The sequence below is a fragment of the Sciurus vulgaris genome (genome assembly GCF_902686455.1).
Source record: "Sciurus vulgaris genome assembly, chromosome: 3".
Classification (NCBI taxonomy): Eukaryota; Metazoa; Chordata; class Mammalia; order Rodentia; family Sciuridae; genus Sciurus; species Sciurus vulgaris.
In genome coordinates, this window is record NC_136463.1 from 187,394,102 (window position 1) to 187,411,050 (window position 16,949).

The 16,949-nt window shown below is 54.5% G+C and overlaps 1 protein-coding gene across 1 annotated transcript in view; it reads left to right on the forward strand.

Moving 5' to 3' along the window:
* The first annotated feature begins 18 nt into the window (after positions 1 to 18).
* TWIST2 (twist family bHLH transcription factor 2) overlaps positions 19 to 16,949 on the forward strand; it is a 42,916-nt gene continuing 25,985 nt past the window's right edge. The window contains exon 1 of the mRNA XM_079133957.1: positions 19 to 694. Coding sequence (XP_078990083.1) covers positions 177 to 659 — 483 coding nt within the window. The 5' untranslated portion in view covers positions 19 to 176 and the 3' untranslated portion in view covers positions 660 to 694. The remainder of the gene's footprint in view (positions 695 to 16,949) is intronic.

A 16,949-nucleotide genomic window follows, 5' to 3' on the forward strand; every position in this document is an offset into this window, starting at 1 on the left:
TTTCCAAAAAAGTTAGAATAACTTCCTCTCCCGGAGACCTCGGTTTTGCACAAACCGGCCCGAAATCAGAGCCTTTTGAGCACCCGAAGAGCGTGTGCTCGGCGGCCGCGGGCTTGGCCAGCGGCGCGCGCTTGGCGCCCGGGCGCCCCCAGCCCCACGCGCGCCGGGCCGGCGCCATGGAGGAGGGCTCCAGTTCTCCCGTGTCCCCCGTGGACAGCCTGGGCACCAGCGAGGAGGAGCTCGAGCGGCAGCCCAAGCGCTTCGGCCGGAAGCGGCGCTACAGCAAGAAGTCAAGCGAAGATGGCAGCCCGACCCCGGGCAAGCGCGGCAAGAAGGGCAGCCCGAGCGCTCAGTCCTTCGAGGAGCTTCAGAGCCAGCGCATCCTGGCCAACGTGCGCGAGCGCCAACGCACCCAGTCGCTCAATGAGGCCTTCGCTGCACTGCGCAAGATCATCCCCACGCTGCCCTCGGACAAGCTCAGCAAGATCCAGACGCTGAAGCTGGCCGCCAGGTACATAGACTTCCTCTACCAGGTCCTGCAGAGCGACGAGATGGACAATAAGATGACCAGCTGCAGCTACGTGGCCCACGAGCGCCTCAGCTACGCCTTCTCCGTGTGGCGCATGGAAGGCGCGTGGTCCATGTCCGCCTCCCACTAGCGCCGCGCCACCCATCTCCAGACCGGCGCGCCAGGGTAGGTGCTGCGCGCGACGAGCGCCCTCCGTTTCGGGGGCGGGCGGGCCTGCCGCAGGGTGTCCAGGGCCTGCGCATCCCTCCTGATGGAGGCCCCGCGGGCCGCCGCAGCGTGAATGGGAGGCGGACGGGAGCTTCCTTGCCCCAGAGGCACCGCGGAGGCCCTTTGCAAAGCCTGTCAGTTGGGAACCGGTAGACCGGTGACTCCCAGCAAGGTCCGGGGGGCACCGAGACTAACGCTTGCATTTTCCGTTCTTTTTGGTGGGTGTGGATATCTGTGGGTGACTGTACGGGAAGCATCTTCTAGGGTCGACCAGGGTAGGCAGATGGTGATCTGCTGTCCTTTGCATCCCTCAGAGCTAGAGCGGCCAGGGAGGCTGTTGGTTCAGAGTTGTGCGGGACTTGTTGCTCGGCCCCTGTCGGGTGGAGGCAGAGTGCCTTCTACGTGCTGACACTCGGATCTCGCTGGCTGTTCCTGCATGGCTTACTGGCCCGCTCTTTGGGCGGCCGTCCAGTGGGTGCAGAGATGACTCCGGTTTACCTGCGGTGGACGAGAGGGCACTGTCCTGCGCTCGCGGCTCCGGGGTCAGAGCTGCGCAGAGCGGAAGACAGGCTCTAGCCTGGAGCACAAGAGACCCGGCCTAAGCCAAGAGCGCAGAGCAGAGAGCTGAGATGGAGCAGACCTCGCGGCTCATAACGCCCGCCTGCAAGCAAACAGGTGGAGCAGAGCTGAGGGCTGGGTGCCTCGGGTTCCAACCTTGAATTTGGGAAAGCAGGAAGGGGGACGCGCCTGTGTGGGTCCAGGTGTTCAGTCCGGCGGGTGAGTGCAAGGGGTCCAGCCTGGGAGATGGGTCTGGGAAAAGGAGGCAGTGTGCGCCGGCCCTGCGGGGGAGAAGGCAACCCGGGCTCGGAGGGCAGGAGCACTCAAGAAGGTCTGGTTTCCTCTGGAAGTTCGCTGAGGGCGCCCTGCACCCGCTCCTTCTCACCAGACACCTACCAAGTCCTGTGGACAGGCTCCAGCCGCGGAGGCGCCGTCCTCTAGGGAGGCTGGAGGTACCCGCACCTCTCCCCTATGTCTTCAGCCGCTTGGAAGGGCGCAGGAGGGGCGCAGGACTCCTGCTTGCCGGCGGGGCTGGGGCTGGGGGCTGGGGCTGGGGGCTGGGGGCTGAGGGCGAGTGAAAACCCTCTCACCTAGTGTGTTTTGGTTTTTTGCCTCTGTGATGCTTTTATAAAAGTCTCTGCTTCACACAGAAAGAATTAAGATAAATCCAGAGCAGCTCATCCATTCTCCCGAACTTATCTATTCTTTTTTTGTGTGTGTGGCTCTGTAATATCGGCGGGGGTCCTGCAGGGGCAACAAAAAGATTGAACTACTCCAGGTTGGTTTTCTTTCTTTTTCCTTTTTCCTTTTTCTTTTATTTCTGCATCACTGAAAATGCTCTTGACGAAATAGCCCCCTAGGATAATGACAGTTTTATCGTTTTAAAAAGAATTTTTAACAGAGAATAACTGTGGGAATCTTCTGTCTTTGTCAAAAACAGATGGAAAGTATCTCAATCGCCTATTTCTCTAGGAAAGAAAGTTTGGATTGGCTGAGTACTAAATGCTACAGTGGAATAATACATTAATTCTGGTTTTTGTTTCCTAAATTATGAGCTTTCATTAGTTATTTCCATTTACCATTTATACCATCCATAGTTTATACCACATCTGAAATTAGAACAGACAGATGAGGAATGTCATCTTTTAAACACACACACACACACAGCTTTGTTTAAGGGGAATGTCAACAGCATTATCATAAGACTGCCTTCCAAAAATTACTGAAACAAATTACTGAGATACTGTCCTGATACAAGGATTCAGCAGGAACATTTAAAATTCATTTAAAAATAATCTCACTCTTTAAAACATAGGAGAATCAATCACAGACCACAATTAAATAGCAGATAAACACAAAGCACAATACCTGTGATAAATGAATGAAAACTGTTAAGAGCTTATTTGGCCCAAAAATCCTTCATGTATTAGATAACACACTTAGTTGGAGAGCGACCAATCTTTATGTGGGCATATTTATTTTTATATTTTATATAATTGAAAGTAATGACTAGTGCAGACAAAGCCCGCTGTCTGCGTAGCCAATACTGTGTACGAGAGGAGAGAAGGGTCCAAGGAACCGTCTGACCCTGCCTGCTTATCATCAGCCTGTGAGGCGAACAGCTTCGTCTTTTATTTTTTTAACTCATTCTTCTCTTGGAGCCTAAGTACAGTATACTAATTTGTTTGACTTCCTGGAAATGTTGTTCAATGGTATGTGTGATTTATTTGTAATATTTCCAAGAAGAATTTATTATGTGTATCTGGATATTTCCGTAATCGGTGGGTGATTTCACATCTAGGGAGAGATGGTCACGTATCTGAAGGCTGTGTGACTGTCAGCAAGAACAACAAAAGCCTGACTCTTCCTTCCACGTGAAGGGAAGTGTGGGAGATGGGGCTCCGCCGGTGCGTGTTCACCCTCACCTCCTTGGCTGTTGTGCAAGTCAGGTGTCTGCCATTCGCCGGGACTTGTGTAATTGAAAAGTCCCAAAGGGAGTGCTCCGTGTTCTGGTGAAATGACTGAGACTTCTGAGGGGTCAGAGCCATCTGGCTTAGAGGGTGCAGGGAGGCCACCACCACTTACCAGGCTGAACTGTTCGCTGCTCCATCGTGAAAGCCCTCATCTTCCCTAACTTCTGCTGAGTTGGACTCAGCAGACTTCCCCTATGTGACCGCATTCAACAAACTCACTCTTTTTTTTTTTTTTTTCCTGACGACTGTTCTCCTTTGGAGAAAGTGCATGACCCTCTTGCCACCCAAAACATGAAAGCTGCCCCCACCCCAAAACTCAACTTTTTGGAGGTGTTCGTTAACTACTCTATTTGGGATGCTAGCTACTCTCAAAAGAAAGTTGATTCCCCGAGTAGGAGAATGGAAATGCAGGAGCCCAGGGACTGGCCAGAAGAGGAACGGAAGGCAGAGCTGCCTGGGACAGCAGTGCTTCCTGAGGCAGTGCCCGAGGTCTGGTGGAGGGGCGGCCGCCCGTTGCTCCTGGCCCCTTAAACATCAGTTGTTGTTTCTCCAGGCTTGCGAAAAGGAAGTCTTGCCACATGCAGCCCAGGCCCAAGTGGGAGCCGTGGGGACCAGACCCTGAGTGGCCGCTTGAGGCCTTTTGAAATAGTCCTTTATTGAGGTTTTCTGAAAACACCTATTTTTCAGACACATCATGAGCCTGAAAGAACTGTTTTCGTCAGCCTTGCTTGCCTGTGTCCTGAATAGACGGCAGAGATGCCAGATTCCTTTTGCCTGGCAAAAAGATCATAAAGTAAACTCTTCCTGTGCAGAGTACTATAACTCATAACTGGAGTTTAAATCGGGGCTTTAAAAAAAACAAATATTTTAATAAGCCAATTTTAAAGGCTGAGCTTTTATGACAGTTTTCAGCTTAGTATTTATATTAATCTATTCTCACTGGTGTCTTTAAGAACCCTGTGGATGGAGGCTAGAAGGTCTGTTTACGTTTGTGTCTTTTCCTGGGAAAGGATAAATGTGCTGCAAAAAGCAAACCAAAAGCAAAGCTCTCTGCTAGCAAAGAGTTCACAAAAGAGGCCATAAAATTCAAAGGAGAGATGGATAAGTTACTGTAGCCAAGAAGTGGAGAGAGCCATAAAGAAGAAACAGGATCTGAGAGATACACACATGGATGTTTTCAAAAGTAAAGCCAAGACGAAACCCTAAAATCAGAAACTGCTTGAAAAGATATTCCACGTGGTCACCTGAGCCTACGCGTGTGCTCAGAACTCACAGAACTAAGCACGCACACGCTCATGCACATGCGCACGCCCATGTGCACGCACACACAGGGACCAGGGCACCTGAGCCAGCTCTGGGGACCGCGTCAGCGGGCGGGACCTTGTGGTCCATTGGGCAAGCTGTGCCAATGCTTGGTGAGGGGAAGATGGCTACTTATTTATGAGTAGCCTCATGGGAATCCACAACTGTCTCAAAATTAACATTTTTAGAAAAAATATTCCATAAAATTTTAAAATTCTGCATTTAAATGAACAAATTTCATAAAGAATTGTTAATGTGCTTTATTTCAGAGTAATAAATTAAAAATCTACTTTGAGCAAAATTCCCTGCTTTTTTCCTGATAGCATTTCCATAATTGTACATCTCTTCAGAATATGGGGACTCTTTTCAATATATATTTTTAATATTAATTGGAAGTGATTCCCTACCATTCTTAAACAAAAAGTGGCATCCCAGAAACATGAGAAAGGAAAACATCAATTCCAACAGGAAAGCCTTTGTTCCTATTCTAACGGAGAATACGGCTGGGGAAATACCTGATACTGATGTACCTGTTCCTCTAGAATAGTAGGTCTGTATTCACTTTTGCCAAGTACGTGCAAAATTCTAAAGCAAATGATGTGTAAAAATGATCCGCCAAGTAGTGTAGAGATTGAAATTGTCATATGTGGAGTTACAAAGGTGAGAGGGAGAGGGTGGGGCGCAGGGCAGGGAGGAAGAGACCAGCCCCGAACTTGGTCCCGGGAGCACATTTGCAGCTCAGCCGAATGGTAAGCCCTTGAGTGTGACTTGGTTATATCACACTGTCTTACAGAATGTCTGCTCTGCAATGGGAATAGTGACATTAACGATGTGATTTTCCTGCTGATGTAAACTGAGTCACAATGGGATTTTTTTCCTTCAGTGATTACTGAGGGTTGTCACGTCAAAGGGAAACTTGGATCCAAAACTGGAAAGGCCAGCACCTAACTTAACAGGAGGGAAATTTTTGGTGGTTAGTTGAAGAGTCATTTTGAACCCAAACGGTGTTTGACATGCTTCGGATACCTGCATAATTTCACCCTCAGCTCCATTGTTTAGAGTGCAGTGAGGATCCTGTGACTGAGTGGGATGGGACATGGCTCTGAGACCCCAGGGCACGGTGTCCCGGCACTGCCTCGGCCACTTAGGAGCCGCTCCCTCTGCCGTTTGACCAGGACTAGGATTTGGATAACCCAGATTCTCCTGTGAAACTGTAACTTTTTTCCACATCCTAAGAGCAATGTCTTTAAAAGAGGAGAAATTCCTCCTTTGGTTCAGAGTCTTCCCATCTGTCACTTAAACGAAGGGCAGGGCTGAACTCACAGGGCTTCCAGCTACTAAAGTCACTGTTGTGAAAAACGCTTCTGTCTTGTTAGCTCACATTTGGCCTTACACGTGGCTGCTAGTCTCTATCTTTTGGGGAGAAGTAGTACATTTGGTTACATTGCCTGCATTAGGTTCCTATTTATCACGGTTTAATTGGACCGCAAGTTCATTTGTGTTTGTGGATGTGCAGGTTGGGGGTGTCAAGGACAGGGATCTGGACGACCCCCCTGGTTTTTATTAACCCTTTGTGACCAGTGTCAACACCCGCCTCAGTCCGAGGCTGACGCTGGTGTGTGATCGCAACCAGAGCCTTTCTGGAGCTCCAGACAGGTGGCTCCCAGTGGGGTGGCAGGCAGGGTTTGGCCTGTGGGAGGGCGGGGCTGGGGTCCTCTGCTGCTCTCCAGGGGAGAAAACAGCGCTCACGCGTGTCCATGGCTGATGCTGTTCTCCACTGCTCCACAGACAAGAGGCCCCTGCCTTTCCATCATTCCCGGTGACTGTGTCCTCCTGCAGGCTCCAGAGAGCAGGACTGCTTCTGAGGCAGGTGCCGGCTCCTTGAGAGGTGGCTCCTAAAACAAACTCCCTGGAAGACCACGCTGCCCCTGCGAGGGTTTCCCAGCCTGGCTCTGCTGCAGGGCTGGGGTCGGGGGTGTTCTCTGTGTGTCTCACTCTGATTTAACATGCTGTGCTGGAAATGCAGGCAGGCAACATTTTCTTTCCATCTCAGATCTAGAGATGAATATTCCATTTGTTCCTGTCCATAAGTAGGTTGATCTAGTTTGAAGGGTGTGCAGAGAAGTCAGAAGTTCAAGGCTGGTCTCGTCTTTTGATTCTCTGATCTGTGGGTAGACGGTGCCTGTTGCCTGTCATTTACTCCATGACTCCAAGGTGGGCATGAGCCAGGCCAGCGACTGCAGGTGGCAACATCTGCACCTCCGAGTCCCTTACAGGAGCTCATGTGAATTTTAAATCTCATTTTTAAGACGATGATTTTGCCTTGCTAAGTAAACAGTAAGGTCATCATCATTTCTTTGGGAAATACCTGGGTTGCTGGATGAGAGGGAAGGAGGGAGGACGAGATGCTGCGCACACGCGGGTTTCCCAGAACGGAATCTTCACTGAGAATTCGTCCTCCTGAGATTAAGTTCTTGTGAGTTGCAGGCCGCGTGGACGTTGCCTTCTGCAGTATGGGCCCAGCCCTCCTGCCAGGCCGTGGTGGATGGAGGCTGAGTGGGTGCATGGTCCTTTGCGTTGTTCTGGAGCCGGTGATTATTACTCCGGCTGCACTTTCCCCTCCCAGCACGCTCTCAGCTCAGACAGTGCCGTTCAGACATTGATCCCAGAGGCCCTCCTGAGCTTTCCCGTCACGAAAGCCCTTGGTCAGGTCCCCACAGCAGCACTCACACGTGGGGAGGGAACCTCCAAGGCTCCTGGGTGCTCTGCCGGCTCCCTGCAGTGCAGAGGGGTGCACCCGACACCCCCACCTGAGGCCTGGCCACCCCTTTTCTTAGTTGTCTTTGTTATGTTTTCTAGAAACTTTTTCATTGATGCTAGGACAATGCAGTGGACCAGTGTCTGCGTCCGAGCAGCTGGTATGCCATTGTTGATTCCTCCCCAGGGAATGACCAGCTTCAACTCTTCAAAAGGCGCACAGGGCTGGGGAGACCCTGCCAGAGGGTGGCAGGGCTGGTGTCTGCTGTGCTCTCGGTGGGGCTGGGAGCCACTGCGTGGTCCCTTTGTGGCCCCTAAGGTGTCCGCAGAGCCGCCCGCCCACGAGCAGGCAGCCTGGCAGGGGTTTTGCTGGGCAGCCCAGCAGTGCAGGCTCTGAGACTCTAGAGGAACTATTTTCTGAGAGCAGAGATTGTCCTGTAATCAAGTGACAAGCATAAGAGGAGCGCCGTGATGCTCGCCCCAGGCCTCACCTCCGGCCACTCGCACGCGCTGCATTAACTTTCAAAAGTGGGAGCGTGGTGGCTCTGGGCTTCCCGGGTGTGCAGGCAGCTCCCGCCTTGACCTACTGTTTATGTCAAGAATGGCTTTTTCAGGAACGGCAAAGTCAAAGAGCATATTGGGATTTGAACAGGAAAAGTGAGATAGAAAGAATTGCACAAGCATCTGGGGCATGGGAGGGGATTGGGGCCTCTTCCTAAGAAGCCGGAAGACTGCAGGCTTGTGTGGGACGGGGCCTCCACTACTGGCTGCGGGAATCCTATCCTCTGCCCTCAGAGCTCCTCAGAGGTCTCGAGTTCACCCCAACAAGGCTTCCCAGGAAAGTAAAGCTTCGCGAAACCCCAGCGGGGCACCTCCATGCTGCTGCAGGGGCACTGCAAGCGTTGGCCCAGGCCACGGGCTGTCCAGCAAGGCCCTGCAAGTGCTCCGTCTCCCATTTGCTCCCGGTGGGAATGCTGCCCTGTGATGGGGCATCAAAGAGACCCCTCCAGTGCTCCTGCCTCTGAGGAGCCTGCCAAGATTGTAGGTGCCTCAGATACCATAGAAGGCGGAGGTCCCAGAGCCTGGCGGGCAGGGAGGGCATCTGGGAGGAGGGTACCGGTGGCCTGGCCTGCTCAGGGGAATGGGAGAGAGCCTGTCCTGAGGGTGGACAAGAGGAGGGACCCTGCGAGCTGCCCTGGAGCTGTGCTGCCATGGTCACTCCGGGCAGTTCTGTGTCTGAGTGTGAGACCAGCTTGACTTGGCTAGACTCAGGCTCATTGTCCACCAAGGCCAACCAGAGGTCAGGTGTCATGTTTAAAGCCTCCTGGATCTGAAGGCTCCAGGAGACTGTGCCTCGGCCACTGCTGAGGTTTGCGGAGGAAGCTGAACCAGCCCTGCCCTGCGGAGAGACGCCAAACCACCAGCGCCCGTCTGGAGAGGCACGGCCCAGGGCGGCAGGACTCCGCAGGGCCGCAAAACCTGCCCGGGCAGTGACTCGGCTCTCCGGTGCAGGGTTCAGGGAGCCGGGCGGTCAGCTCAGCCTGCGGTTTCTGAAATTTACAAGTATCGCTCGGTGTTCGTTACATGATTCCACTTTTTCTGACCAGAGGAGGAAAGGGAAAGCGTGGAGAGGGAAGCGCCTCCTGGCCTCCGGCTCTCGGGCCGCCTTCCTCCCGTCCCTCCCGACCCCCCGACCGTCATTAACGACTTCTGAGAACATTTAAATGCTGTGGCTGCGTCCGATCGGTGTGGCTCTCCATAATGGCTTTGCCATTAATTTAAGTCACTGTTTCCAAATAAATCACGTGTGACCCTTCCCCAGAGTGAACGTCTCTGACGTGGTGTCTTTCTAATTTGAGAAATTTTAAATAGACAGAAACCAAAGGCAGTCGCCTTTGTGGGGGGCCGCCTGGTTCCAAGGGGCTCTGCTGGGCAAGACCCGCAGTCTGCGTCTGGGGAGTCAGGCCTGGAATAAGACTTAACTGGAGCCAGACACGGGGCGGAGAGCACCTTCCTGCTCTGGGCCCTGCAGTGCTCCATGTGGCGGGGAAGGGCCTCTCTGGCCCTCAGCTTCCCAGCTGTTAAATGGTGGAGGAGGTCGTGGTAACCCGCCAGCTACCAGGCTGCCCCAGTAGACAGACACCCAGAGTCTGAGAACCAAGCAGTCGGACGCGGCGTTCGCAGTAGCACGGCCACAGCAGCCTGCGCTGGGGATGGCACGGGCCCCACTGAGGGCAGAGAAGTGAGGTGGGCTCCATTCCTGAGAGAACAAGACTGGGCAGTGACGGCAGGCACCCGTCCCGCTGCCTCACAGACCAAGAAGCCAGTGGGAAAGAGCGGGTCTCCCGCGCTTCCACCCTGGGAGAGTCCAGAGCAGGGACCTGCCAGGCAGCAGCTGGCTGAGCTGCCAGAGGCTGGGGCAGGGGAATGGGAGCAGGTGGGGGATTTCTGGGGTGACCAGGAACACTGTGCAACCTGATAGCAATGATGTTTTCACAAGAACATGAAAGCGCTTACTGAATCGCATTCTTTTAAATGGTTTGAATGATGAATTTTGTATTATGAATGTCTTGCCACCACCACCACCACCAACGATCTTTTTAAAACATCCACTGACCCAGACTGCAGGCGCCTCTGGTACCTGAGGCAGGTGAGGCCTTCAGCTTGGCCCTGCTTCCCAGGGGCATCTCCCAGGTTAGTCAGTGCTCTGCAGGGACTGGCGGCCACCCCGGTGCCCTACCCCAAAGCATGTCCTTTCTAAATCTGTTTCCTAATGTGTTCACTGATGCACACACATGTGCACACACACACAAGCACCTCAAAGCTTGCCAACAGCACGCTGCTGCTGTGCCTGCCCTCTGGTTTCAGTGGCCTGCCATTGCTTTGAAGCCCCTTGGTGGCTGGCTGAGTTCTCATATTCCAGGGGATGGGAGCTTGGACAGTGGCCCAGGGTTCCGTGCTGCTTGCTGCTTCCTCCTAGACCACATGTCACGCCCAGCAGTGAGCTCCCCAAAGCCCAGCCCACCCATCTGCTAGCGAGATGGTTTCAGGCTGGTGCACAAGCTCAGAGACATTCAAGGGCTGGAGGCCATCACCAGGGATGTGAGAGCTCTGCTTTCCTGTGTGTAGGTGCTGTCCCCAGAGGAGAGGGACACTGGAGGGTGACATGAAGTCATTCTGGGTGGGTGGGTGGTTTTCTCTCCTTTACTCTTTTTCTTTCCTTCCCTACCTGATCTGTTGACCCTTCATATGCTCTTGATCCACTTGTGTCCGCAGGACATTGTCACATCCGCCTCCAGGAGTGCGAGAAGGTTGCTCTCAGTTTTCTAGGCTTTGATTTCGCCCTTGGCGGCACCATGCAATCAGATGCCGAGATGCTGACAGACGCCTGGTGGGCTGCAGGCGTGTTTGGACTGTGATGATCCAGACAGGGGGCTCAGGAGATCTCAGAGCAAATCCAAAAGAACCTTTTTTTTCTTTAATTATTTTTTAAATTTCTTTATTTTTTACAGACTGCACTTTGATTCATTGTCCACAAATGGGGTACATCATTTCGTTTCTGTGGTTGTGCACGATGTGGATTCACACCATTTGCGTAATCATATGTGTACATAGGTAAAGATGTCTGTCTCAGGCCATGATTTTTCATACCCCCCCCATTTCCTTCTTCATAATCTAAAGTTCCTCCATTCTTTTCTCACTCCCCTTAACAGGAAGTGAGCAGCAGAGGACATCCAGTTTGATGCCGCTGTCCCCCATTCCTGGCCCTGTGTCCCACCTCAAAGAGAAGCCCCCGGGAGGGAAGGACAGAGGGAAGCGAGGCCCCCAGAAGCTGCTGGGAGGTCTGGAGTGAGGGCTGGGCCTGGTCCCTGGCTGCTCCCCAGCAAGCTGCACAGATTGCTGGACAAGGCCTGGGTCCCCCACAAGACGACAGGGCCTGGCCTCTCAGCCTCTTCCATCCCATGGTGTGGACTCCTCCTGATGCTGCTGCAGAGCCCGGCTGCTGAGCAGGCAGCTCTGACCCATCAGCCGCTCACACCTGCGGCACAGCACCCCAGCTTTCCTGGGGGACCCTGCTCTGCTCCCCAGCCACCTTCGCTCCCTAGTACCTGAACCAGAGGCTCTGCCATGTCCGCCCACTGGCAGAGAGGACGTGGAAAGGGGATTTCTGCCCTGTGACGTTCCCACTGGTTTTCAGAAACACCCTCCAGGGGCACACACTAAGTCAGCACCTTGGGCTTGCAGCTTGGGGACCCCAATACCCTCTGCTCCTTGTTTCCAGTCCTTCTCAATGTCCCCAAATCAGGGACATCTGCCTCCACAGCACAAATAGCACAGTCCTGCTTCCTGGAGGATTCTTGAGGGGGGCATTGTGTCCATTTGAGGTCCTGTGGCTCTGTCCAGCACAGATAGTCACCTACAACTGGCCACACTATGGACAGAATGCAGAAGCAGAACATAGGCCACTGTCCTTCAGACCTGACAGTGAACCCTCTGTGAACTGAGTGACCCTTCTGCTTCCATGAGGAGAAGTTACAAAGGAAACAGTAACTTCAACTCAATTAAAATTTAAACTTCTATATGCTAAAATCTGATAAGCAGAGATGTTAAATGAACTGGGAAGAAAGTATTTGCAACCTACTTTATAGCAATAATTTTAATAGAGACTTGAAAAGGTTTTAAGAAGACAGTTACATAGTAGAATATATGGGCAGAAAGTGTGAATTCACAAAAGAAGAAAATCAGTTGGCTATGAAACATGAGAAGAGTTGAACTTAACAAAAAAATCAAAACAAAACCCTGAAACAGGAGGACCCTGCTACCCAGTGTTGAGGACGGGAGCCTCGCCACCTCAGCCCTGCCAGTAGAAAGGTAACTAACACTGTTCCCGAAAAGACTTCCATAACAGATAAGAGAAGGTTCAAATCGGAAACAGCCTGTGCGTGGGCAGCCCTGACTCTGGGAGTGCCCTCAACTGAGTCTGGCAGGTCCAGCAACAGAGAAGCTCGTTTCCGCTCCCTGAGGCCAAGGGAAATTCGAGCCATCCTGGCCAGCGCGAGTCCTGTGCCGGGGCGTCCAGGCCGCTAGCCTGCTGGAGGAGTGTGCTCCACCGCCTGCCGAGGGGCCATGGCATGGGCCTCACCTGTTCCAGGTGGGACATGGGAGTGCGGTGCTTGCGAGGGTGTTTGTCTGAGAGTGGCCAGGGGGAGCGTCTCTGGACCGAAATGCCAAGGAAGGGCCTCCTGTCCTCTCACTGTCGCTCCACTACCTCCCTCATCTGCAGAGGCCAGCGGATTCCTGAAACTGCGAGTTCCAAACCTACATATGTAGTCCTGCACCTGCCATGAGGCTGTTTTATAAATCAGACACAGTAGGAGATGAACACAACGAAGTCGTGGGGCTGGGCCGTGGCTCAGGGGTAGCGCTCGCCTAGCACGTGTGAGGCACTGGGTTCCACCCTCAGCACCACACACAAATACATAAATAAAATAAAGGTATTGTGCCCACCTACAACTAAAAATATTTTAAAGACTAGAAGCCATAACAGCATATCGACTTGCAGGTGGTGTGGATGTGGTCTCTCTCCCTTTCTCAGAACACAGGTTCTCGCTTCCTCCTCTCACGGTGCAGAGTAGTGACGCTGTCCAGCCACAGCCGGCTACAGTAACCAGAACCATGGAAACTGAAGTCTGGGATAAGGGACAACTACTGTATCTTCTAGATATTTTAAAAATGCCTTGCAGAACTTTTGCAAGTTGAGAAGACAAAGGCAGAGCTGGCTGGTGGTTCAGAGCTGGGGGTGCAGGCACACATGGGTCCCCTGCCCAGGCCCCCTCCGCCTGCACCAGGTGAGCTCTCAAGGCACAGCCTGGATTGCCTAGTGCCCACTGGCACTTTCACTCAGTGCCACACTCGGGATCCTATGGAAGCAACACAGGAGGGCAGCTCCATGGCAGGGCACCTGCCAGCGTGCTGAGGCCCTGGGTTTGATGCCCAGCAGGGCAAAGAAAGGAAAGTGGCTCATAGAGTAAGTTCTTGCGTCTTCCGCAGTCCTGCTGCATGCCTGGCCCTTCTTTCTGCTGCGCCTTTCCTGCCAAGGTAGGTGGGTGTGTCCATCCAGACCATACCAGCAGGGCCAGCTCAGCTCCCTGGTGGTACCCACAGGCCCCCTTTGGCAACGAGGGCCATGCATCTTCTGGGTTTCCTTGTGCTGGAAACCTGCTTGGTTGCAGGACTGAGCTCACCGTTGCTCCTGGCCTGCTCATTCGGCCAGTCGGAGCTCAGCATCCCTTTTTCTGACCCTCTGTGTGTGTTTGGGACAGGTATTTTTGACCATAAGCCAGTCTAGCTCTGTGGAAGTAGGAAGAGAGAGTGCAATGAGCTCACTCACTCTCACCTTAATCTGAGCCTGGAAGAGACGCCTTACTGTCAACCCCTCATGGAGCAGGAGAAGCCTCTCACTTCTGCAGGCGCCTCTATTGACTTTGCACAGGGATAAGGGAGGCTCACTCAGCACCCTGGTCCCTGCTCGTGAGTGCACAGAGAAGGCTCAGAGAAGGCACCCTGTGTGTCCCTTTCTTCAGAACCTGGTGGGGTTGGCTGTTTGCAGCCTCCTCCTCATGAAATGAATCACCAGCTGGGCCTCTCCAGGGGCTGGAGACCAACCCGTCCGCCTGACCCTGCTTCCTTGCGGATGCTTAGCCATAATCTAATTTCTGTTAGGCCTTGTCTTCTTTCACACTCTGGGCAATATTTGATGCATATTTCTGGCAAGTTCTGAGACCACACTTGCTGGATGACCAAACCCTCTTTAAGAGTGATGACTGACTTATGTGCGAGTTTCCGTCAGGAGGTGGGGTGGCCAGAGGAGAGGGAGCCGCAGGCTCGGGGCTCCTCTTCTCAGCATTCCGCATGAGCACGCACCCCAGCTCTCAGCTCCAGACCACAGAGTCTTCTGCCTGGGAGACAGCAGGAGACCAGGAGGTTAATGGCAGGGTCAGTCCCCACAGTGGCCTCCGTGAATCAGCGCTGGGAGCAGGGTGACTCAGCGGGCTTTTGTCTTCTGGCCCTGTGAATAAACAAAGCAAGAAAGTTTGAAGGGAGGCCCTGAGGCAGGGAGGGAGGAACCCCAGCTCTCAGGGCGCCCCACCCGGCCCAGGGTCCCCTGGGTTGCCGAGAACAGTGAGCGAGCCTGGTCTGGCAGCTCCAAGACTGCAGGACGGGGCAGGGAGACTGGTGCCCAAAGGGCACAGCAGGCTGAGGATGGGGTGGGGCGCGTGGGGCCTTGGGTGCTGGGGGAAATGCAGGCCTGGGGTCCTCCTGCCTGAGGCCTGCCCAGTCCAGACTGCATGGGCGGGGCAGGAATCACTCCTGGAGGCGCTTCCTATCCCTGGGAGAGGCCCCTGCAGGACCTCCCCTTCCCTGAGTACCGCTGAGGGTTCCTCTGCAAGGTCCAGCGTGCGGCCGCCCTTTTCTGCTAAGGGATGCCCTCAGCAGGCTGGACGTGCAGGCCTGGGAGCCCCACAGGTGCAGGCCCGAGGCCAGCGCTGCTGCTCCAGCTTCGTGGGTGGGAAAGGAGACACGGACTTAGCCAAGTCCCCGGCCAAGTGCACAAAGTCAGCAGCGGGAGGGTGGGAGGGGACCCAGGCAGTCTGTGCCGTCAGCATGTTGTCTAAAGGTGACATTCCCTTGACGTGGAGCGTGGCCACCTCTGTCGAGGTGCATTCCTGTCTCAAGCATTAGACAGCCGGCTCCAGTGCAGCAGGGGCTCCCTGGGGGCACCTGCTGGCACTTCCTCCCCTTTACCAATTTCCAGGGGGACTCTGGTCCTGTGTCCTGGCATCTGTGCTGGGATCCACCTGGGCAGGATGGGCAAGAGTTAGCTGGGGCATAGGAAGCTCCAGGTCTTGACATGGGCAGTAACCCCACCTCCCCACATTACCGCCTGGACGCCCCTTGACCTGGAGCTCCCCCACTCCGGCATTGAGCCTCTCAGTGCGGGCTTCAGGGAAGAGGCCAACCCTGGTGTGTCCATGGGGTCTGCTCTTGCCTGCTGTGGCGTCGGAGGCCTCTCCTGACCCAGAAAGCACTTACTTCCCTGGGAGGCAAATCTTGTAAATGTGTGGTGTAAATAAAGAAGCAGATTTCCATCCCTCAGTTGGTAGAAGATGCTTTCCAGGGTGTACATCACATCCACATTTGTGGTCAAGATGTCCTTCTCAGGCAGGGGACTTTCCGTTTCCCCACCTTGCAGAGCCTGGTGGGGCACAGACAGGCCTTGTCCCTGGGCCCCTCACTGTGCTCCGCATCGTCAGCCAGGTCCCTGTCCAAACACCACTCTAGCACTTAAACTGTTGGTGCCTAACATGAGTCACGCATCCCCAAAGCGTCCAGCATTTCCTGCCGAGGGCTGCCTCCTGTTCCCCCTGTCCCCGCATGGCCCTTGGCCCTCCTGCTGTCCTGCTGAGTGGCAGCTGAGCATGGCGTCCAGCTCCGTGGTGTGCTCCTGGTCCAGGAGTGTGTCTGCCCTTCCCAATGCTGCCCCTGGAGCGAGGGCTGGCATGAGCAGGGCCAGGAGTGGGAGGTGGGTGGGCAAACCCAAGTTCTCGCCACTAACACAGGGCAGTCTCACGTTGTGTTTGAACCACAGTCCTCAGCAACACGGCCCTCATGACCCCTCCTCCGGCACTGCCTCTCATGCCGCCACCTGGGGCAGCCCGCTGCCATCCCTCCTGGCACTGTCTGCAGTGACTGTCCCCGTCCCCTGTATATCCCTAGTGACGGTTCTCTAGCCATGACATCCAGTAACCTCTCTGCCCACCACCTCTGAGCACCGTCAGGACCATGTCCTGGCCACACCTGGCCTGTCCTTTGCACGTAGGAGTGTTTGTTGAGATGTGAAAATTCAGGGGTGCAGATCCTGGGGGGCCCTTTGTTCCCCACCAAGTATACCAGGAAACTGCCGCGTGTCACACTCTGATTTATGACTCCAGCTGCCTCCCAGGAGGACACTGTGCTGCTGAGAGCAGAAGAGTGGCCTCCTCTTCCAAGGGCCTTGTCCACTGTAGAAGCCGGTGACCATTGGAGGGCAGAAGAGTGCAGGAGTGCAGGGGCCACCACCCGAGCTTCTCTCTGCAGAGGGAGGGGTGGGAGGTGAGGCGTGGGGCCTGGAGGGTGGCGTGAAATCCTCGCAGGCTGTGCCCTCTCTCCTGCCCGTGTCACGCGCACACCTCAGCGAGGCCTGCTTCTCCTCAGGCTTCGTGCCTTGGTGGCTTCGGGACTTGGGCACCACGCGGGAAGCCCCCCTGTCCCTGGGCGGTGTGGAGGGAGCGGCCGGGGGTGGGCCCGCTCCAGGCTGCGGAGTGCCCATCTGGGCTGGCACCCGAGCTGTCAGCAGACGGGCATCGGTGTCTGAGCCCCACACAGGCTGGCTGCCGGGAGCATGCCGTGCGTGACCTGCCAAAACCAGGAACCAAGAGCCACGCCTCGTTCTGAGGAGCGAGCTGGGAGCGCAGGATGGAGGCCATTAGCTTCCCTGAGGCCGGACATCCTGAGAGGAAGACTCAGGGAAGTGGACGGCGGAGACCACCCCACACAGGCTTGTCGCTGGCTGGCACTGCGTG